At 42.8% G+C, this 24,266-nt stretch overlaps 1 protein-coding gene across 4 annotated transcripts in view; it reads right to left on the bottom strand.

Moving 5' to 3' along the window:
- The window catches only part of SGCG (sarcoglycan gamma), a 195,586-nt gene that overhangs the window by 5,713 nt on the left and 165,607 nt on the right, over nt 1-24,266 (bottom strand). For all 4 annotated transcript variants that reach the window (XM_018569734.1, XM_018569735.1, XM_018569736.1 and 1 more), the window contains exons 6-7: nt 16,979-17,051; nt 884-1,007 (exon numbers count right to left, since the gene is read on the bottom strand). In XM_018569734.1, coding sequence (XP_018425236.1) covers nt 884-1,007; nt 16,979-17,051 — 197 coding nt within the window. The remainder of the gene's footprint in view (nt 1-883; nt 1,008-16,978; nt 17,052-24,266) is intronic.

Here is a 24,266-nt window from a genome sequence, read left to right as displayed (position 1 = left end):
CACATATTTTGCTATCACATAAGGGGGTTTTCTAACCCCCCTATGTGATAGCAATAAAGTTTCCCCCCCAAAAATGTAAAGTTACAAATAAAAAAGAATTACATTTTTTTTAAAGTCCCCCCCATACATACACGCATGCAAACAGGCATCGGGTGCGCATACGTGTGAAAACGACGATTTCGCCCATTACGCCGCACATGTTACATATCGCCGCGAACGTCGGAATGAGAGCAATAATTGTAGGGCTATCAATCACTGATAACACTAAACTGATGAGCGGTAAAAGCTTTTAAAGCGTCACCTATGGTCAATTTTGGGTATGGTAGTTTTTTACAATTTTGCAGGTGCGCGCAATTTTAAAGCATGACATGTTTGGTGTCTATTTACCCGACGTGACCCCGCTTTTTATATTTTACCAAAAATATGGGTGATAAATGGGTGTGGTTACTGGGGTGTGTGGCCACTAAAGGGTGTGGCCACGGAGGGGTGTGGTCACTGAGGGGCACTGTAAAGCTTTCTCGCACAGGGCGCCTAAAGGCCTAAGGCCGGCCCTGGCCTAGGGTGCAAAATAGTCTAGCACCAGCCCTGCATAAAGGGGAGGTGTTAATTTCTGGCAGGATTAACAAGTATTTTTCTGTACTTGCAGCATTTTAAAAGCGACAACACGTTAGAAAATCTGCATGTATTATAAATAACATCTATTTTTTATTCCTCTAAACATGTAGGTTTTCCCTTCAAGTTGTGGCCATGCTTTAGTGGATCATGGACAGTCCTTTTCTAATGTTTTTTCTAGATTTTAAAAAGTACTGATACATTTATGTTCTATATGTTTGAATGTTGTAAATATGACAGAGCAAATCATTTCTATATTAAGATCACCAACCACGCCATCATTGCTGTGGAGTTTAATGTCCTTCCGTGAGAGAGCCTGGATTTCGCCAGTCTGCGCTTTGATGTAGACTCCCTTAGGGGCATCCATGGTTAAAGATCGAGTGGGTGACTCCAGTCTGAAAAATAATAAGAGACAAATTTACATATTTTTTTAAATTGAAAATTTCCAAACTGAATGCAGGAGAATATGTTTTACGACTATGCTAGAATATTTGGCTTTAAACAGAACAGCTTTTTAACAGAATATTAACGGTTTTGTGCTGCGACGTCAAGTTTTTATTGATTTTTTTTTCTACTTCAACTGATTTTTACTGACTTTTAAAAATACAAGAAGGCAGCAAGGCATTTTGGACAGATAAAATGTACTAAGCAGTTTGTATAATTATAGTCTGTCCAGGCATTATGCAAATCTACCCCATACCTCCCTCTCCTTCTCTAGAGTATGTCCAAGCATTATTTTTTCTTTTACCTTGGTACTTCAGCAGGAAAAAGCTTTTATTTTAGAACCGAACACGGGGGTGTTCGGCTCATCACTAATGACCACCAGACTTGTAAAATTCTTGCAAGAGCAGCTACTGGGAGTTCAGTTTTTATTGTCTTAGTTATGCCCCCAGAACTACATATTCCAAGAGCCCTTTCCCTACGTACGATGCATGTGCAGACTCTTAGGGCTAGTTCACACCAAGTGCGGAGCAGATGCAGAGCAGAGCAGTTACAGAACGGATCAAAACTGCGTCCAATGTATTCCAATGGTATTTTGGGCTCTAGTTTGCACCAGAGCGTTTAGTTCTAGAGCATGTGTAAAAACTGCAGCATGCTCTATTTTTTCTGCTCTGGAACGCACCAAAACGCATCAAAAATGGAATGCAAAGCCCTGGAACGCACCTTTCTTTTTCTTTTACTTACCCCATCATCTCTGCCATTTTCCAAACTAGTCTATATTATGACCATTTCCTCTTTATATTCTTGGTTTCTATCTCTTCCTCAGTTATTGTAAACAACACATTCCAGTAACTCTTAGGTCTGGATCACACCTGCATGTGGTGGAAACGCACGTCTCGTTCACGTGCATTAGTACACATTTGTGTGCCGCATGTGCCATGCGTCTGCACTGATTTCAATGGGTTCATATACATGTGACAAACCTGGCAAAAAGCTCATGTAGTATTTTGTTGCAACGTGTTCACCGTTTTGTGCTTCCACATTTGTGCACGCAAACGTAGAGCAAAAATGCAGCTAAAGAGAAGTCCTGGAGGCTTGAGTGAACAGTGGCTGAGCAGAGAGCAAAAGAGACAAATTTTGTGAGCTGAGCAAAGGTTTCGCTTCAGTGAATGTCTGGAGGCTAAAAAAGGAGTTATAAGGAAGTGCCAAGCTGTGGATGTATTGGGATGTAAGAATTAGGATTTCAAATAGAATTTTTTTGTCAAGGGGAGAATATATGCAGTGTACACATGGGTACAGAAATAAGAATGGAAGAAAAAGGATAGTCAGGGCATGGACAAACTGCAGAAATACTGAGTATGATAAATAGCTGGAACAAACTATGTTTAGGTTTTATTTTTCAACTTGCCCTAGAAAACTGACAGCTAGACTCCATTGTTTTCCAGTATTGTTTTGGTCCCTCTGGATTGGTGGTAGGAAGAGCACAGTATGTCATAGCTGTATTCAGCTTTCTCCTGATCAGGAGTATTTACATGAAATAATGTAATAAGCCAAGTTGAGGATAACACAGCATTTTAGACATACGGGTCACCAGTTAAGCCCATCATATACCCAGACTCTGGTTTCTCTCCAGTACCAATTTTAAATGATCATGTATCTGATCTTATATAGTTTGAGTTACTAAACCTTGCTACCTTCATGGGCATAGGAGGGTCTTATTCCTCCTGTGTGATGTTGATTTATCAATTTGACAGTGAATTATCAAGTGTATGTTCATCAGAACTACAAGAAATCATTATCTGATGAAACACAAACTCCAAAGGATTGTCCCATTTTTGTGTAAGAATCAAGCAAGCTGCTAAGCAATTACAAACACAATATTGGTTGCAATGGCACCCACAGATCAGCTATAAGATTGAGAGACAACAATGAAAGAAAATGTATGTAGCCATCTACTTTGCAACTGTACTACCTCAACTTCTGTAAAATTGGAAATGTACAGTGTTAGGGTCAGATTATACTATTTCAATTTCTCTTATTTCTTACACAATTGAAAACACATTGCCTAATTCAATAACTAGTACTTTTTCTTAATTAAGTCTTAATTCTTACATACACTAACCCATAACAACCAATCAAAATCTATCTTGTGTTGGTCTGACTTCAGCAGAGTAAATACTGAGCAGTTGTTGCTCTTATTCTAGGAGGTCAGTTGTGTGCATATCTTGTTTCAGTGGGGACCAGCAAGTCTGAAATTACTGTTTTTAAGCTGCATAAATAGGGGGCAGGCTTCACTTCTAGCAGCCCCCATAGTCCTTAAGCAGGTCTACGGTGCTTGGTTGCCCCCAAGGACTTAATAAACAATGTCTAGCTGAAGAGTGTTGCAAGTGGACCTAAGATAGAAAAGGTAGACGTACCGCACAGAGCTAGAGGCAAAAGAGAAGGCGGGTACTCCAGTAGAGCAAGGACAGGTGGCAGACAGAAGGTGTAACCTGTGGATGTAGCAAGGTCTGGGCAGTTGACAGACATGTGAGGTATGTGTGAACATAGCCAAGGTCAGGACAGGAAGCAGGCAAGAGAGGTGTCCGTAAAAGTAGCAAGGGTCAGGGAAGGTGACAGACATTAGAGGAATCCATGAATGTCACAAAGGTCAGCAGCAGGAACAAGCAATTCAGATGCACTTGATCAACACAAAACACTATCACAGGCATAGAGCCACAAGCTGATGAAGTTTACATAAGGCACCTCTGGCCAGTAGAACCAATGCTGGAGCATGGGAGTGTGGACCAGGTTCCCAGCAACTGATAAGCACACTGGGGAAAATACAAGTCAGTGGCGAGTAAGCTCTTGGAGGAGTCGGGAGGCATATGTGGTATCCTGTTGCTTGGCAACCAAGCTGCAAGCCTCCGCTGAGGTGAGAGGCTACGTCCCATCACCTAGCAACCAGGACATCACTGGGAGGAGAGAGAGCCGAATGTACTGCAAGAAGACACATTTCTATTTGATGAAGAAAGTTTTCAGCATTCTGGAAAATTTCTCTGAACAATTACAAACTTATTTTGCATGGACAGGCTTTCTTTTATTAGTTAAAATAAAACAAACAAACCATATGCAGTTCATCTCTACAAAACATGCACATTCCCCATGTTTTATCCCTTTATGACCCTGCAAGTACAGAAAAATATCTGATGATCTGAAACAATCGCACACAGCTACTAATTCCTGTTGTGGGCTGACATACACACAACATAACAACTAGGAGTCCTAATTAGTCTTCCTGAGATAACATAGGTGTTAGGGAACCAAGAAACTTGACAGAAGCTAAAGTGCAGGTTAAAAATAAAAAGGAGTTTATTGACAATAACAGCAAACAAAAAAACTATGGAGGATGTCCAGAACGTTTTTGATGCCAAGCCATAAGTCAAATGCCAAAGCGGTTAGTCAGTCAAACCAGGTCAGGAAACGTGGAGCAGAGTCAGGAACCAAGAGATCAGTCAGCCAGAGCCAGGATCATACACAGAGAACAGGAACAACTGCAGAGGACATTTTAGATCAGAACACACGCAAGGCCAGAAACTACATGGACAAGCTCATGGTTAAATAGTGAACTGATGTTGCATCATAACTCTGAGACAGGAGTTTGTCAGTAGTTTGCTATAGTTGCAGCATGATGATATTTATGGGTCTGGTCATAAGAGGGTGCCAAAGAGGAACAAACGGTGTCAGACATACTGCAAAAGAAGTCATGCTGAAGCCAACTGGAGGAGGAAGGGTAAGAAACCTTGACAATAGAAAGTGAGTACAGCACACAGGACAGCTCTGAATTTCTGACCAGACTTCACTTATTGAGCAGAAAAATAATATCAATAATATATTTTACAGACCAAAATAGAGCATAAAAGAGAGGTTGATTGTTAGGTTTTACATATATTTTAACTCGTGCACAATTATTTATTTGGACACTTGAGTCAAATTGTTAGCGAAGATCAAATGATGAATGCGCAGCCCACAGCTTATATAGCTGCACCTATGCCTTGAACATTACAGATTTACTGCCTCCCATTGTTTATCCTATCTCGTGCTATAGAGACCTAAACCTGGTGAAGTACCACAAACTGGAGACTTGCACACACCAAACAATGGACATGGGTATAATTATACCCCAGGGAGATCTATTATTTTGGTCCTTGTTTTTTCATCTACACTCCAATTCCATAAAGACCTGCAACTGAAAAAGAGTCAGAAAATCACTTATGTCTATTCAGTCACTGGAGAAAAGAGTCTTGTGAGGAGGACAAAGGTTGCTTTGTCCTTAGCGAGATGAAGAGGAAGATAGTAACTAAAAGGTCACGGTTGAAAAATGAAAGCAGTTCTCTTTATAGGAAAGAACATTATTGATGTCAGCACGGTAGCAATTAAATAAACTCCCTGACATATTACAATGCAATTGATATAAGTTGTTTTTCAGCAAGTAGAAATGCAACTTGCCATAACATTGGAAGGGATAATAACGCCTTTTCTCAGAAAATGCTTTTTCTGCTTTAAAAATGTGACATCTAAAAAAAAACACGCACTCTCTATTCCACTTATTTGCCTTTCCGTCAGTTAACAATCTCTGAAACCTAACGCTGTACCATACGCACTACAATGGTATGATTGGAGATACGCTAGCAAATTGATTTACTCATGAGTTCTATTACATTCACAGTGCAATAAAGCTTCAGCCCTGATGTTTCCCAGCACATAAAAGTGCCAGACAAAATTCAGGAGCAATGTAAAAGCTATAAAATTAGCACAAACAAATAAAAACAAGACTTAACTATGATGAAGACTGAAAACTGAAATAAATAATGCTCCAGCTGCTGAGTCGCAGAGTATAAGCTGTTGGCAGGTTCTCGTAGCAGACAGGGGGGGAAATAACAAGATCCATTAAAGTGAATGACATTAGAAGAAAATTCAATGAATGAAGGAGCAATGTGACTGAGGTCATTGCCTGATGACTACAATGGACTTTCAATAATGCATTTGAGCACTCATGTGCTAATGACCCCCTTTGTAAGAAAAGCTAGGTACAGTGTATCTTCACTATAAAAACTAGTAAGACATAATTTGAAGACCAACTTTAAATATTTATTGCTGTTTTGACCCCAGCAGGACGACCCCCTCACTTCCCCCATACAGTTAACCAGGGCTTTGATCCTTTTTAAAATCCAACCTCCATTGCTATGGAGAATGTGCTAGAACTTTATCTTGTACCCTGTGCTATTTTTCATTTGTTTTTAGTGGACACAGTGTGTGATCTTTCCTTTTTCTTCATTTGGATGAAGGCTTGGAATGAACCTAGACTTGCACTTCAATTGCGCTGTGCTGATATATGTATGGGCTGACCTAAAGCAGGTGTTATATTATGTACCTATCACTGGGGCAAACTAGCAGATAACTGACTTTGTGAGCCATGGCCTATGCTGGATGGCAGCTACATGTCTTATTGAGTAGGAGGGCAGTATAGTACTATGCTTGAGCGGCTATACTCTATAGGCACTACAGGAAAATCCATCGCCTTTCAGGCTTGAAACAAGTCACAGTAAGAATGGAGGACCCTTTCTAAATAAGCTTATATAAGGTAGGGGAAAAAATGACCAAGGATGGATAAGTAGTTTTTAGTAGGCTGCTTTTCATTTTTTACACATGTTTAGGTCTGAAGTTGATTTAAAACCCTCCAAAACATTATATATTTTCTGATAGCAGAGAAACCTGAAGAATAAAATGGTGGTAGTTTTGTCTTTAGATACACTTTAACCAGTTGACATCCGTGGTGTTAAACCCCCCTCCCATTCAGGCCATTTTTCAGTATTCAGCGCTGCGGTACTTTGACTGACATTTATTCCGTCATGCAACGCTGTACTGAAATTAATTTTATACCATTTTTTTGGGACAGATAGAGCTTTCTTTTGGTGGTATTTATTCACCACTGGGGGTTTTATTTTTTTACTATATTAAGGAAAAATTACCGAAATTTAAAAAAAAAAAAAACAGTTTCCCCTATATTAAATGATAAAACATTTATTATTACCCAATTTTTTGGTAAAATAAAAAAAACGGGGTCATGTCGGGTAAAAAGACACCAAACATGTCAAGCCTTTAAATTGCGTGCGCGCGGAACCTCAAAAAACGATAATACCCAAAATTGGCCACAGGCAACGCTTTAAAAGCTTTTACCGGTCATCAGTTTAGTGTTATTAGTTATTGATGGCCCTAAAATGATTGCTCACGCGGCGACGTTCGCGGCGATACGTAACGTGTGTAGCGCAATTGTCACTTTCGCGCGCTGGTGCACTGGACGCATATTTACGTTTATATGTGTGTAAACGTGGGTGTGGGGGAGTTAAACATTTTGGGAGGGTTTACTTTTTTTATATGTGACTTTTATTTTTTTATATATGTGACTTTTTTTTTTTTTTTATTTGAAGTGATGTATTACACATCACTTCTGCATTCACAGCCCGGAGGGAGATCAGCAAGGAGCTATAGAGCTGCCAAACGTCTATATGTGAAACACCCGGTAACGGGTGTTTGCATTGCACGGGTCTTTTCTGCCCGCGCGCGTCCGGAGACGGCAACCCGCCAATGCAGCAGTGTCGTCCGTCATTTTTTCGTCCGTCTTTTTTTTACAACGGGCGGACGGCAACTGGTTAAAGTGATTTCCTTCTGTGCCATTGTGTTACAATCTGTTTTTCAACGGATGCTAATGGAAAGGCACTGAAAAATGAATGGGTGTGAAAGGGGCTAGTTTACACCGGATCCGGTGCGTTATGGATCCCGTGTGAAAAGTAGAAATGTAGTGCATGTTCTATTTTCCTTTTCAGCGCAGCGTAACGTAACACAATGGAACGTAGTGGTTTGAACTAGCCCCATTCACACCCATTAATTTTTCAGTGCCCAATGCAACAAATCTTGTGTGAATGGGCCCTTATTGAAAACAAAGGACTCAATGTGTGACTGAATTTATTTCAAAAGCAGGCTGTGTCAAATGCAGAGTTCCCTTAGTGGCATATTTACAAATCTCTATAATCCATACAATATAATTATAAAAGAGAACACACATAAAAAATTAGACCTAACTGCTTAGATGTCACACTTTAATAATAACGTAATAGGTGCTCAATAGGAATAAACTAGAATTTCACTTTAAGTATCCCAAAGCAATAGCATTGTGATTATCACAAGGCATAATGCTTTCAGAGAACAAAGGAAAATGTTCTAATAAATAACTGACAGACCTGGCAAATATCACCTGCACTGTAAATATAATTATGACCTAATGCGTTTGCAATCACCTTAGAATAGATAGTTGAAGCTTCAAACTACAGACTAGTAAAGGAAAGGACTACTTCAAGTGTTTTATGACTGACAGATCTGAAAGAAAATTACAAGCAAGGAGCACATTGACCTTATTTTTATAATACAATGACTTTTTGGATAATTAAAGAAGAGCCAAGGGCCCTACTGAAAATAATTGAATTTGTCAAGGTACAGATGTTGTCATGCTACTTATCATGTTTAAATAATGTTAATTATCTTTTCAGCCAGCACTGAACCAGCAGTGTAGCACTTTTACCTTGAGAAAAACTCATACAAGGATTGATGATTTATGGTCAACAATGTCTCAGGTCACAAAGTTCTGAGATTGTCTTACAACAATAGTCTCTTAACAGGCCACTTGTCCTACCGGTATGATGGGGGGTTTGCAGTGCATTTTTCACTTTGCCAAGAGAAACTTTGTGCCCTTTGAGCACCCAATCATGTGCAGACACATTTAAAAAGATACCAAACACAAATGAACTAGCACCACTGGGTGTGCAAGAAAGGGAGGTCAATATATGACCTGCAATATGAAGAAAAACTAATTCACTAACAAAATAATATCAAAAAGTTGATGCTTCTTATATTTTGCTCTACCTCGTTCCTTCTGTCCGCCTTCACCATGATAATAATGTTTTAAAAAAAAAACCTTTCCTATTTTCATTGCAAACGTTATTTTATACCCTGTGATGTCATTTATGAGTCTCTGTGTTTCTCTGTGCAATGCAGGCATATCATGTTTGGTGGGAGGGGCCAGAAGGTTTGTACATAGCTTTCTAAAAACAACAAATCACCCTGTCTCATTACTCCTTAAGAGTCCTCAGCCCTGATGAAATTGCGGGGGAGCGAGTGGAATGTCAGCGAGGGGGTGCGCTGCCGGCGGGACCAGGAATGGGACACTACGGCCGCGTCGATCACTCGCTTCTGTTCTCTCTTCTCTTTCTTGGCTGCTGGAGCTACAGAGCGGCCGAGAAGGAGAAGAGAGAACAGAAGCGAACGATCTTGGGAGGATTCATGCTTGGATCTCCTCCAGCCAGGAAATGAGGGGGGTTCTATTTGACTATCTGGAGCTTCTAATGAGCTCCCCATGCACACTGTGCATACGAAGCTCATGGTGTATGGCAGGCCTCAAAATTTCCACTCGCCCCATAGCAATTGGTGAGCGAAAATCGCGGAGGGGGGCGCGTGTGGAATGTCAGCGAGGGGGTGCGCTGCCGGCGGGACCAGGGATGGGACACTACGGCCGCGGCGATCGCTCGCTTCTGTTCTCTCTTCTTTTCTTGGCTGCTGCAGCTGCAGCTGCAGAGCGGCCGAAAAGGAGAAGAGAGAACAGAATCGAATGATAACCGCGGCGGTAGTGTCCCATCCAGAGCCGGCACTAGCTCCCTGCACTCCCTCTCTCTCTTCCCGGTCGCTGCAGCTTCAGCTCCACAAAGCGGGCACTCAGAGAGGCGGCTCTGATCACACCCGTTATCGCTCCCTCTCTCTCCTCCCAGCCGCACTGAAGCTGCAGCGGTCGGGAGGAGAGAGAGGGAGCGCTCAGCGGTGTGATCAGAGCAGTATTAAAGAGCCCCCCCTCCCAAGTCCACATCTTTTGGACGTTATTAATCTGAGTTGCGCCACTCAGTATGCCCGTCACTTGCGGCCATATTGAGTGGGGCATTCATAATAACGTGCTGGATTAGTATGACCCGGGGCGGACTAGGCCCGGGGGCAGGGTGGCAATTGCCCCCCGGGCCTCTCTGATACCTTTGCAAATACCCCCCGCCACCGCAAGCACTTCATCTCTCCCCTCTCGGCCACTGCAGCAGCAGAGCGACTAAGAGGGGAGAGATTAAATGCAAGAAGCTCGACTGCCATCATCTGTGCCCGCTTCGATTGGGCTCCTTGGTGGCCACAGCAGTTTCCTCCACCCACCTCAGCTGCCATTGGTGGGAGAGGAAGACTGCCGAACTGCAGTTGGCCGGCTTCTGCTCCGCGGGAGAGAGAGCACCTGGAGCTGGCTGGACGTGTAGGAAACCTCGCTGCTCCCCCCACCATCACCAGGAGAAGAGGTCAAAGTAACTATAAGTCCCTGTACTTTCTTTGTGACCTCTGCACTGCGTTACATACTGACCGCTGACCTCTGTACTGTGTTCTGACCTCTGTACTGTGCGTCACACCCTGACCTCTGTACTGTGCGTCACACCCTGACCTCTGTACTGTGCGTCACACCCTGACCTCTGTACTGTGCGTCACACCCTGACTTCTGTACTGTGTGTCACACCCTGACTTCTGTACTGTGTGTCACACCCTGACTTCTGTACTGTGTGTCACACCCTGACTTCTGTACTGTGTGTCACACCCTGACTTCTGTACTGTGTGTCACACCCTGACTTCTGTACTGTGTGTCACACCCTGACCTCTGTACTGTGCGTCACACCCTGACCTCTGTACTGTGCGTCACACCCTGACCTCTGCACTGCGCGTCACATTGCTGATCTCTGCACTGCGTGTCACATTACTGACGGGTGTACTGTGTGTCACACAGCTGGCCTCTGTATTCTGCATTGCACCACTGATTTCTGTACTGTGCGTTGTTACTGATCTTTGTACTCTGCGTCACACCACTGACCTGGCTGAGTTAATGCCGGGGCAGGGTAGGGATTAGGTGGGGCAACTGGTGGTGAGTAACTTTTAAGGTCTGGCTAGTAGCTTAGGACTTGAAATTTTGAGCCCTGGTGTATGGTACCATCCTAGCCTCTTTTTTACACCTGCAATTGCCATGGTGCTGCACATGTGGCCAGCTAAGATACCAGCCATTTGAGGGCTTTAAAAATCAGTTGAGGTCTGACATATGCACACTAGCAACTGCTACAGTTTCCACCAGAGGCACATGCATTAGTAGGTTGTTCAATCTAAGTTTATTAGGCCTGGTTCACACCTCAGTGTTTTGTAGCGCGTTCGAATGCTCTGCAAAACGCTCAAACACCGAAATCCCATTATTTCCTATGGGTATGGTTCACACCTGGGCGTATTGCAGGCCGTATGAACACGCTACAAAACGTCCTACGCCCAAAGAAGTACAGGAGCTTCTTTGGGGCGTATTTGTTGCGCGTTTTCCATTGGGATACAGCCAAGTAGCTCTCGGAAACGCGCGTTTGTCGCGTGTTTTTTTTTACCGCGAATCGCGGTAAAAACGGGCGTCCCGAAAAGCGCGACAAACGCGCATATTCGATACGCCTAGGTGTAAACCCAGCCTTAAAGTTTCAAAGTTACAAACAATAAAAACAAACAAAACGTTAAAGCAAATATATACCTAAATTCAGCTGTTAGCGCACATCAATAAAAAAAAAAGGAAAACTGGAAGGGGGACAAACCATAGTAATTTATAAGCATATCTATGTTTAGAAATTACGGAGCACAGAGAGAGAGAGAGAGAAAAAAATATATGTTTATATATAAACATGTATAAATATATTTAGATCCACATAACATACATATACACGCATTTATGATATTAATCCGTCTCCTAACTATACTCTAACACACTGTATAATTCTCGTATAGTAAGAAGTGGAAATTAATTCCCTAAGGTTCAGGGAGTGATGGAAACGCAGCCAAGGAGCCCAAATTTTCTAATATTTATCCCAGCTGCCATATTCCACAGCCAATAAACATTCAAGGTCTGCAATGCTGTCCATTTCCATGACCCATTCTGCCAATGTGGGAACTGCAGAGGAGAGCCAATGTCGAGGTATAACTGCGTATGCTGCAATGAGAAAGAATCGAGGATGACTCCCTTAACTGATTTAATAGGACCAGGGGTCATCTAAAGTAGAGCCATCTTAGGGTCTGTTCAAATTATAGAACCTGTCACTTTGGTGTAGACTACAAATACCCCCTACCAAAATTCCTAGATAAAAAGGAAGACTCCACCAAATATGTGTCATATGTCCAGGGACATCGTGGCACCCCCAACATTTTAAAATGTTAAAGTGACATTAAAGTCAAATATTTTTTTCCCTCCCCCCAATGTTAATTAAAGCACTTACCTTAAATTATGTGTATTAATCCGATCTTCTTCTTCTTTCCAGTCGTTTTCATCTGTCCCTCCAGCGCTGCTGCGGGTCTCTGATCCAACGCTGACTCCTATGTCCTTGTTGGCACTTCCTGTTCCACGGTGTCTGCATGCGGGTGCACGCATCCATATACTTACCTTGTGAACTGCGCATGCGCCTGCCCCAAGATGCTTTGCGGCCGCCCGAGAATTTCCACATTTTCGGACGGGAGCGCGCGGGGAAGACACAGGTAAGTTTAAAAGTTTAAAGTGTTTTTTAAAAACACTTTTTGCACATATCTACAGATTGCTAGCAGTAGATATATGCAAAAACACCAGAGGGTTTAATAACCATAAAGAGCATCTGGACATAGGTACCAACGTATCAAAATGTTAAAGTTTTGTTCCTGGAACTTACTAACTATAGACATCTTATGGTTGAGAATAAAAGGTGTTTCCCATTCATCTGGGCCAATATCTACATTTAATTCTTGTTCCCATTTAGAGGTATAATAGGGAAGATTAGGGTTAAAAAAAAGTACTTCAATTTTGTAAATCTGGGATGTAACATGTGATGGTGGTGAATCGAGTAAGAGAATAGATTCAACGGCTGTGGGTTTATCCCGCAGCCTATTCGGTTGAAGCAAAGATGTTAAAAACGAATGAAGTTGCAGTTCAGCGAACCACAAGTATTCACTGTAGCTGGCTGTGCAACTCCCTTTACTGACAGGCTAGAGGAAAAGGAATATGAAAATGTCTGTGACACACGTTCAACTGATGACTTTTCCCATGTTCCAAACTCCAGCCCATACATTGCTGGTGGAAAGTCAGGATTATTAAACAGAAGTGTCATTGGTCTAAGATAGGTAGACAAAGGGATTAGTGCTAAACAACGATCCCATACCTGTAAAGTTTGCATAGTTAGAACAGTAAGAGAAAATACTTTGCGCTGGGAGGGTCTGATCCAAGGTGGGGCGTGTAGATGTACTTTTGCCAAGAAATGCTCTAAACACGCCCAGAGCTTAATGTCTAGATGATGAAACCAAAATAGCTGCTGTATAGTAAGGCAATATTTGGTGCGTTAGCCCCTCCTCTATTTTTAGGTAACCAAGACGTGGTCATCTAGATTTCCATATAAATGTAATAAAAAGCGTTTGAACTGATCGTAGAAACTTCAGAGGCAGTACTATAGGCAAAGTATGACATAGCTATAGGAATCTTGGTAATATATCCATTTTCAAACCATTAATTCTACCCACCCAAGATAGATTTGACAGGCTATAACTGGTAAGATCTTGTTTCGTTTTCTGGAACAAGGCCTCGTAATTTGTAGAAAAAACAATGGACGGATCGGGAGACAGATATATCCCTAAGTAGCGCAATGAAGTAGAACAGATTTTCAATGAAAAAGTATCTGCAGATCACTGGAAACTAACGAAATACTCAACATCTCAGACTTAGAGTAGTTTACTTTAAAATTACTCACGTCACTAAAACGTTGAAATTCCTGAACAATGGAAGGAAGAGATACAGGAGGTTGAGGAACGAAAGATGAAGATCGTCGGCAAACAAGGCCAATTTAGACTGGTGGGCATCAATAAGGATACCAGAGATGCCTGTATTTTGATGTATGGCTACAGCCAAATGTTCCATCGTAAGTACATAGAGTAAAGGCGACAAAGGGCAGCCTTGCCTGGTGCCATTTCCTATAGTGAAACTAGGTGAAAGAGCCCCGTTAATTATCACGCAGAGAGACAGGAATATAAGGACATTGTGTTAAATAACATGCAAGGGCCTAGACCTTTTTGGGACAGAGTATGTTTAACAAAAAGCCAGTTAACCCTGTCAAAGGTCTTTTCAGCACCAACTGAGAGAAAACACAAGGCAATTTAAGAGTCTGAGCATATTGCATATTAAGAGAGGTTCGGATGGTATTGCCCCTTGCCTCTCTACCCTGTACAAACCCTGTTGATCAGGGTGAATCAAGTGAGGAAGAAGGGGTTGCAACCGGTAAGCAATTAGCTTAGAGAATAATTTCAGATCTAAATTGATCAATGAGATTGGGCAATAGTTCACACACATGCTATGATCTTTATCTGGCTTCGGAATGAGGGAAATATGTGCTTCCAAGGCTTGTGGAGGAAATTAAGTCCCATTTTATATACCGTATTTGCCGGTGTATAAGACAGGTTTTGAAACCTTAAAACATCTCAAAAATCGGGGGTCGTCTTATACGTCGGGTACATACAGAAGGATATGGTATACTGTATGTAGCTTCGGCTACATACAGTATACCACGCTGAGCCAATCACGGCAGGCTTTGTATTAATGAATACAAAGCCTGTATTCATTAATACAAAGCCTGCCGTGATTGACTCAGCGGAAGATGGAGGACACAGCGGGGATCGTGGACAAGGTAAGAGACTGTAATCCCGATTGTGGCTCAGGGTTACTGCTTATGGTACTGAAAATTAACCCCGAGCCACACTCGGGAATACCGCCATGGATGTTAGTGGGTGCATTTAAACATTATTTTGGGCTATACTCGTCTTATACGACGAGTATAGCCCAAAACCTATATTTTAACACAAAAAGTAGGGGGTCGTCTTGTACGCTGAGTCGTCTTATACGCCGGCAAATAAGGAATTAAACATCTTTACTAAAAAAAGGTGCCAAAAGATCTTAAAATAGATTATAAAACTTAGCTGAAAACCTGTCCAGGCTCAGACTTTTTCTAGTGGGAGTTGATTTAATACCATATTGAAGCGCTTCAAGGAGGGAAAGTTTTTTCTAAGTTGTGGAGTACATCATCATCCAAAAGCAGAAGAGGAGTATCATGAATATATGAAGTAATTAGATCCTCAAGAGAAGTCGACAGAGTTACAGTTGTGGGCACATTGTAAAGATCATAATAGTAAAAACGAAAGACAGATAGAATATCCACTGGTGAATATACAATAATATCCACTGAAGTTTTAACACGAAAAATTAACGTATGTGGACCTCTCGGATGTAGAGATCTAGCTAGAGGGTGCCCACACTTGTTGGCAAATTCATACCGAAGAATTAGTAGATTGAGAAGAGTGAACCTAACTGAGTTCAGTTTGACCCCGGTTCAGCAACCCTATCGTTGAATTTAGCGCTGAACCCCACTAAACTCTATAGAAGCAGAATCTTGCATTTTTTTTGACATTTTGAAGGCTAATAGGCAAGTCATTGTTGAAAAACGGCATGGGGAGCTGGACACTGCCATGGGGGACGTGTACCAGTGCAAAAAAAAAAATTAAATACTCTTCAGCCAGGAGAGGATCTTTTCATGCAGCCTAGAAGGCAACATTGAAAAGACACAAATCATTTAAATAACATTCATAGGGTGCCATGAATCTGTATGTGATGTTACGTTAATCACAATGCAGTCCTTTAAAAGTAACAGTACACATTACAAAAAAGAATTGGGGTTCCACTTAAAATTCCACCCAGATCCTTATCCAGGCATGTAGGCATGTTGAACATGTAACTGCAAAACTACTCCATTAAAAGGAGAACTATGAGATGAGTGATTTCCACTCACCTCATAGTTCTAAGCCGACCTGTGACAATGAGACTGTCACAGGTCGGCTCAGTAGATCGGGAGGTGAGGGAAAACATACCGGGTTCCCTCACCTCTCGATCCTGTCACGGCTCTCTGCCGTGACAGGGGGAGGGGCTGGATTCCCCTCTCCCCGCTCCGATCTGCCAGCGCTGACTGGCGGAACGGACGGGGGAGGGGGCGGGTACAGCTGGCTCTGCCTCTAGGTAGGCAGAGCCAGCTGTCACTCACGCAGCTGGGCGGATCCCGTCATCTACGTCGGGATCCGCTCCAGGTGCGGCGTCTCAGTATACCGCGAGCTGTAGCTCGCGGTATACTGAGCTTAGGGTAACGGGAGGACGCTAGTTTGTGTCCTCTCGTTACCCTAAGGAGAACTATGGGGAAAAACACTGACCCCATAGTTCTCCTTTAACACGTTTAAAAAAAAAAAAATTTATCAGTTCTGATATTGCTTTGCACTAAGACATGGGTATTGTACAGACACTGATAAACATTTCCCCCAGTGTATGTATTATAGAGGCAGTTTATGGTTTACTGTGAGAACTCCATTATGATTTGCAGGTGGGTTTGTTTTTAGGTATTTTCATGGCTATGGTGCAATGGTTGTATTTTTGTATACTCAAGTTTTTTGTAACTGTATAAATAAATGTTTGATAATTGTCATGCTGCAACTTGTTTTAGGAGCACTTGCACTTGAGATCATTCAGAATTCACTACCTTTTACCAGCATTTTACCTCCTTCTGCTGTTGGCCTGGTTCAATTGGGTTTTGCATTCCCATAGACTTGTATGGGAGGGTGGAAGGTTAAAACCTACCTAAAGTGAACAAAAGCTTGTTGACACAAGCCCTAAAACTGTTTGCACTAGTTGCTGGCATGCAAGTGTGGTGCAATCCCCATATATAAAAATATTACCGGTTTTACATAACATCCATACCTGAGTTGCTTAGATGAATCGGCTCTAACTAAAGGAGTTTCCACTGAGTGTTCAAACAAAGCACCTTCGGCCCCTGAAACAAGAACAAAATCATATATGAGTCACATCAAACTTTATCGATCACATCTCTATAGCTGTATATTTCAGGGTTACCTTTAGGGCTCCTGCATACGGGCGCAAATACAGGTGTATAGGGATACAGCATAAAATACGCCTGTATTTGCGGCACCCAGGAGCCCCAGCTGCTGTATTTTTCTGGCGATGGGAATGTATGAACAGAAAACGCCATACATAGGTATACAGTATAGGTATTTACATGGGCATAAGTTCCCCAATGCAAAATTTCCATGTTCACAGGTGTATACCCAAGTACAGCTTTTTATGACCGTAGAAAGGTAAAAATGCAGCAGCTGGGGTTCCCAGGTGCTGCACATACAAGCGTATTTTATGCTGTGTGCATCTGTATACATCTGTATTTGCATCTGTGTGCATTAGCCCCTAGATGTGGTTGGGTTAAAAATAAGAATAGTTTGCTCTACATGTAGTGGTACAGGAGTAGGGGTCATTAGGAATTACAGACATGTTACAGGGATGCTCACCAGGGGAGGACCGGTAACTTGTGGCCTGGTAGGCAAACACAACAAAGTGGCCGTTCCATAATAGGGACTGTTTCCTGTGGGCTGAAGGTGATGCAGTGATTGGTAGGTATGCTGAAGGGTGGCAGTTGTCTTTAAGAACATGCTTCATTGTAAGTTTGTAACACAACTTTTCTCCTACATTTTTGTATTTATTACAGGTATTTATACATTGTAGGGGACAAATTAAAAAAAAATCGTTTGAGCTGAACAAGACTGATGTTGCTCTAAAAAAATTATATGGATTCACCTAAATAAAATACCACGCCATTATCCTAGATAATCCTTACCATTCAACTTCTTTTAATAAATGAGCAAAACATAGTTCACAATTTTGCATTATTCCAGCATTGATTTTCTGAAGCTATTTATATTCTGTCGCATAACATTTTATATCCACATAGAAAGTCAATGCTGGAAGACCTCCCCCTGCCAGGCGCAGCGATCACAGGTCAGAATAGGGAGCAGATAGTTATATCACACTCAGCAGCTGTCACGGACTATACTATGCAACTCAAAAATATATCAAAATGTGCTGAGCTAAAAATATGTCTGAATATTAAATAGAGTTAATAAATACAAATCCACATAATAGATAAAGTGCACCGTGCAACGATAATCTACAATCCATAATCTACAATCCAGCTGATAATCTACAATCCAGCTGAAACACATATAGTGAAACAATAAAATGTTCAGAGAGCTTCACACTGTGAAATTCACACCAAAGGAAGGGAATGGTGAATCAAAAACATCCCCACATTAGGGTGTTAGCAGCACTCTCTCCTAGTGTTCTGTGTGTGATCGTTTTCTAATCCTCCACCAGCCTCTGTGAATCCATACACCCAGAGGGGGGAAAGGCTCACCTTAATCTCAGACCCAGGTCACAGACCTTAGGTCTATTCACGCAGGTCCCTTTAATTATGGGTGGGACGCCCACATACAAGGAAATAATACAGTCTTGAAGTGTTCTCTAACAGGCAATCAAGAGTTAAATATGGATGGAAAATGAACAAGCTGGGTTGCCATTCAATGATTATACAGCAATAGAGTATGGTAACCAGCTATAAAGGACTACAGATCTCAGCAATCCATGATTGCTGGTTGCAATTTTCCATTGCTGAATAATCATGGTTTGCTGAGATTTGTAGTCCTCTACAGCTGGTTGTCATTTTCCATTGCTGTATAATCATGGATTGATGGGATCTGTAGTCCTCTATTGCTGGTTGCCATTCTCCATTGGTGTATAAATATGGATTGATGAGATCTGTAGTCCTTTATTGCTGGTTGCCATTCTCCATTGCTGAATAATCATGTATTGAGTTAGTTCTTCACAATTATAAAGAAACTGCCCTAAAATCATTAGTCTGTATTGGTTTTTTTTTAAAGTCACATGTCCCTTTAAGAAACAGTATCAGTAATTGGTATCGGCGAGTACCTGTGGGAAAATACTGGTACTTGGTCTTGAAAAAATGGTATTGGGACATCCCTAATAAATACACAGTTACAATTCTGGTACTATTTCACATGTATTTTAGATGCCTCTACAAAGGTTGTGGTGAGTGGGGATGCTGGGGATGATCCAAAACATATTAGTAGATATCCAAATCCTCTGCAAGCAAAGGAAAAACTTTTGGGCAACCTTAATTACCCAATATGGATGCATAAGTTGGATAAACCTGGTCCCTAATCAGCCTCATGGGCCACACAGTATACTGTACAGCAGGGGCGCCCACTATTTTTCGTCTGGAGATCTACTTTTCAAATGACGAGCTCATTGAGATCTACCAACGAAAAAACACCTTCATTCAGGGGCAGGAGGGGGCGTGGCGGTGCATTGAAGTTAATGGCACCGCAGCCAGGCTCCTCAGGCAGGCCCCTCGACCACAGTGCGATCGCCTGCATTAGTGCCTGTGTTCCAGTCCAGTGCGATCCGCAAAAATGCTGCGATCACTATTTTTGCAGATCGCACTGGACCGGAATGCAGGCACTTCAAAACAGCTCCACACCCCCTCCCGCACCTGAACGCAGGGAGTCGGCCGGCTTACATTCCAGTGCGCCCTACATGTCCCGGCTTCCTGTCCTCCCGTGGTGCTCGTGTGGCCGACATTGCACATGGGGTGTCTTGCACCTTTCCATCTGCAGCGTCTGACACATTCAGCCTGCAGCCACACGAGCACCATGGGAGCATAGCCGTAGCAAGCTCCTTTTGCGCCTATGCGGGGATCCAGAGAAGCGGCGGGAGGAGAGGACATGGCGATCTACCAGTGATCGCTAAGCGAATCGACTGGTAGATCGCGATCGACCTTGTGGGCACCCCTGCTGTACAGCAACGGTGTTTCTGTGTTTCTTTTATTTAATACATGCAGATCTTTAAACATCTAGAGACGTATACACAAAAGCTGGACATCTGAAAGCAGGGATGCACTGATAGCATTTTTTTGGTATGGAGTTCGAGTACCGATATTTTCCGGTACTCGCTGACACCAAGTATCGTTGCCGTGTACCCTGATTATCAGCAAGTCTAGCAAAAGAACATCAGCTTTAGAGGCTGCCTGGCTTCCTAACCTATCAGGAAGCTGGATGGCGGGTCATGAGGTGCCGTCCGGCTTCCTGATTGGTCAGGAAGCCATGCTGCTTAGCGACACGTGAAGCCGGCTTCCTAGCCAATCAGGAAGCTGGGCGGTACGACATGACCCACCTCCTTGCTTCCTGATTGGCTAGGAAGCTCGGTTCACTTGTTTCTAGGCAGCCTGGCTTCCTGACCAATCAGGAAGCCCAGGAGGTGGGTCATTATGTCCCGTCCGGCTTCCTGATTGGTTAGGAAACCAGGCTGCTTAGCTACATGTGAAGCCGTCTTCCTAGCCAATCAAGAAGTTTGGCGGCACGTCATGATATGCCTACCGGCTTCCTGATTGTCTAGGAAGCCGGCTTCACTTGTTTCATAGGCAGCCTGGCTTCCTGACCAATAAGGAAACTGGGAGGCGGGTCATTACGTAACGCCCAGCTTCCTGATTGGTTAGAAAGCCAGGCTGCTTAGCAATAGGTCTAAAGCGCTACTACCCTTGCAGGCAGGAAGTGTTCAGGCCTGGGGGGCATGAGGTTTGCTTGCGTGTGTAATCAACGGCGTTGGGATCTCTGCGATGGGGAGTTGATTGTAGTTTCTCCTTTCGAGTCCTCCGTGTTGGCTGCAGTCTGTGTGCTGACTGGATGGGCAACTGTAAGGGTGGAGGTGTCGTGAGTGCTGAGGGGGTCTCGTTGGTTCAAGGATAGCTGGGTGGAGGCTGGTGGTGTATCTTCGTTTATGGAGCGCTGGTGGCGGCGGGTTGGTGTGTGCTGATGCCGTGGCGGGCGCAGATGCTGCGATGTGCCGAGGTGGCCGCAGATGCCGCAATATCCGATCTGGCCGAAGGTGGTGTGCAGGACGTCCCAGACGTGGGACGGAAGTTCCTATCGTTATGGCAATGCATTTCGAAGACACAAACCCGTCCCACCAACACAAAAAGGGAGGTTACAGAATACCACCAGCTATGCGGGACTACAAGTCCCAGCAATACATTATAATAAGTCAGCTATACAGAATACCACCAGTATCCCCCCCCCCATTATAATGTATTGCTGGGACTTGTAGGGGGCGTGGCTATCACCCATGTGACTTCATCCCGGCAGCATCCCCTTAGTGGGCGGGGCCAGCCATCCATTGCTGCTGTATTGGAATCCTGTGCTCTGCCCTCCAGGGAGTCTCTGCAGGCTGACGCTGCATTGCTGCTGCCGATTTGCCACCCGACTCTTCCTCTGAGCTGCGGGCACCTGTAAACAGACACAGGCTGCCCGCAGCTCAGAGGAAGATCCGGTTTCAGGCAGATGCGGCTGCCGTGGATCGCACTTACCAAGGACCTCGCAGCCGCATCTGCGAGAAAATTTAAAGTGCCGGTGTCAGCAGAGTGTCTTGTGTACGGGTGCCCGCTGGCTGGACACCCGTACACAAGACGCCAAACCCGGACTGTCCGGTTGAAAACCGGACGGGTGGCAACCCTAGCCAGTAATAACATTTGTTTATGCTGGTAAATGTGTAGCTTAGATTGACTGGCCCTTTTATTGATAAGACACGTCGTGACAAGCTCTTCTTACTGCCGTAGAGAACCGTTTTTTTCTGTCTTTCAGTCTAGTCAGAGGTAATAACGTAACCCCATCATTAGAGTTTTATGGAGATATTCTGATGTGTTACTTGGAATCTCACAAGCCCAGGCTATCAATTAAGCTCTTTAATTGGACCACAGGAGGTTTAGCATTTTGGATGATTATTTTTCATGTGATGTTTGGGAAGCACAATTCTGTTTTGCAGAAGAAAAAAGTTAAAGTTGAGGTATTTGCATTGATTTAAATCTAGCACAGATCCTAGAGGAGTTATGAATTAGTAGTGAGAACTAAATATTTTTCACAGGTTACTTAGTGAGGATATCTCTAGTATCGGTATCGGTGCATCCCTAATTATATATATATATATATATAACAGGATCAAAATGAATAACCAATTAAATGATAACCTTAAAAGCTTTTACTGCAATATTCACCTATAGTCCAGAATTGTTACTTGCATTACTTATTTTCCACTACTGCAAGTCTTTAGTCTAATGGTAATGATCATTCATCTCACTGTCTCTGAGCCCAGCTTCTCTTGGACCTGCCCAAGCCTGCGACTGGACAGTGAAGGAGAAGCAGCACAGGTATGAGCTCATCTCTCTGACATTAGGTATGCTGATTCAGTTTGTGAGAGGGGTTCAATACCTGAGAAATGAACAGGTGAGGAGTGATAGACTGATAGACTTGCAAGAACAGTATAAAAAACACTGTACATTATGTGGATGAACTAGGAACATGTTAGCTCCTGTGTGTGATTTTGTAACCTGTATACCATACTTATCCAGCTTCCATATACTAATAGGTAGTACCAGAACTTGTAAAATGCAGAATGTGCAGCCCTAGGCTTTTCCAGTACCAATCAAGTGGCAAATGTAAGAGAATTGGTTAGATGGGCTTAGGGAAGAATTGGTGTTCTGAGCCCATAGCTGCCCAATTCTTCCTGAACATAGTCCACCTAGCTCCATTAACTACAGGTCTGCTTTAAAGCCCATCTTCAAATAAACATCTAATCCCCCCACCTCACCTGCTGCAACCCATTTAAAATTTGCACAAAGGTGTGGGGGGTACAGAGAAGTGGTGGTTATCCTGAAAATGAGAGAGCAAAAGACCAAAGCCTACCAAGACACTTCCAATGTAGTCTGGATGATGAGGCTGAAAGGAGCTAATTTCTTGAGTCCTGTGGTATTCCAACAAGCCAACAAAGCCTCAAAAGATCTGTGCTTTTTTAAGTGTCAGTGTAAGAGACATTTTCTGCAAATTACAGTTATTATAAAAACTAATATTTGAAAAAGCCCTGCATTCTTTCCATTGCTCTTTTATACATGGCTTTTGTACACAGGCCAGTCTATGGCACCAGCAAGCAGTTCAGATGTTTCCTTCTTAACAAAGTAGAAAAGCAAGTGGCAGCAACTGTGATTCTGACAAAGATTTCTACTAATGGCTTTAGCACATGAATGGAGTTTACATAAAGTGCATCGTTACCGGATTTCTCACACTGGTGCTATTAACGAGTGTACTGGCAACGCAGTTAAGATTTTGTTTTTAAAATAACTGCAAGATGTAGATAGAGTTCCATTATTTTCTACAGAAAAGCTTCAGTGTCCAGTAGAAGTAGCAATTCAATTATAAAGGATTGCAGCAAGAGAAATTGCAGCTGATTGTTTCTCCAGCTAAGTTGGCCTTCATATTGCAAGGAGTTTTCAGAATTATCTGCGATGCCACAACAGCTACAAATCAGAACTGAAATCTGAATAATTGGGGAGCGGAGTTGGGATCTGAAAGCATGATTAGGTTTGGGGACTGTGGAGTCATACAGACATTTTCCAGTTCTGATTAGATAATTTGTTCTATATATGTATAAAGTTCCTGCTGTGTGCACAGCCATCTGTTTGTGTCTCTTTGCTGTGAACATCTGCGAGTACTTCTCTACGTTCTCCTAAAAGAGCTACTTTGTTTGAAATCCTAAATAATAAAAGATTGTGTATTACTCTAAAGCTCCCCATTACAAGCCTGTTTTCCTCATAATAAACACCATATTTAAAAGGTATCTATGGCCAAAAAGTATATATGTATTTCTATATTGAGTTTTGCTAAGTTCTATCCCTCTCCTAATAACCACATTGATCTAGAAGTTAGTAAACTGACTTATTGAAGCTGTCAATTGGGTGCAAAAATTGAAAAAAGGGCCTCAGTCATGAAGGGGTTAAAACACAATTTTACTCGGCCCTGTAAATATGTCACAACTCTCACAGAGCCTGCCTTCTGAACTACAACTGCATTTCTGAAACATGTAGCATTATCATTGCTTGCTGGAAGCAATGGATGATACTATATGTAGCCTTGAGAAATCAAGATTGCATCACATCAAGCAGCCGGGAAAGAGATGCAAAGCACACTGGAAATCCAGGAAGTTGTTGGGTAGACAGGTCCCCTTTATAGCTACAACACTTTTGGTTATTAGTAGCACCTTCCCATGCATGGTGGGCTGTACTCTTGGGGTGGAGTCAGTG

Source organism: Nanorana parkeri, unplaced genomic scaffold, assembly GCF_000935625.1.
Source record: "Nanorana parkeri isolate BGI_ZX_2015 unplaced genomic scaffold, ASM93562v1 scaffold1384, whole genome shotgun sequence".
Lineage (NCBI taxonomy): Eukaryota > Metazoa > Chordata > Amphibia > Anura > Dicroglossidae > Nanorana > Nanorana parkeri.
The sequence above is the reverse complement of the archived record's forward strand: the minus strand, read 5'-3'. Positions and strand labels throughout refer to the sequence as shown.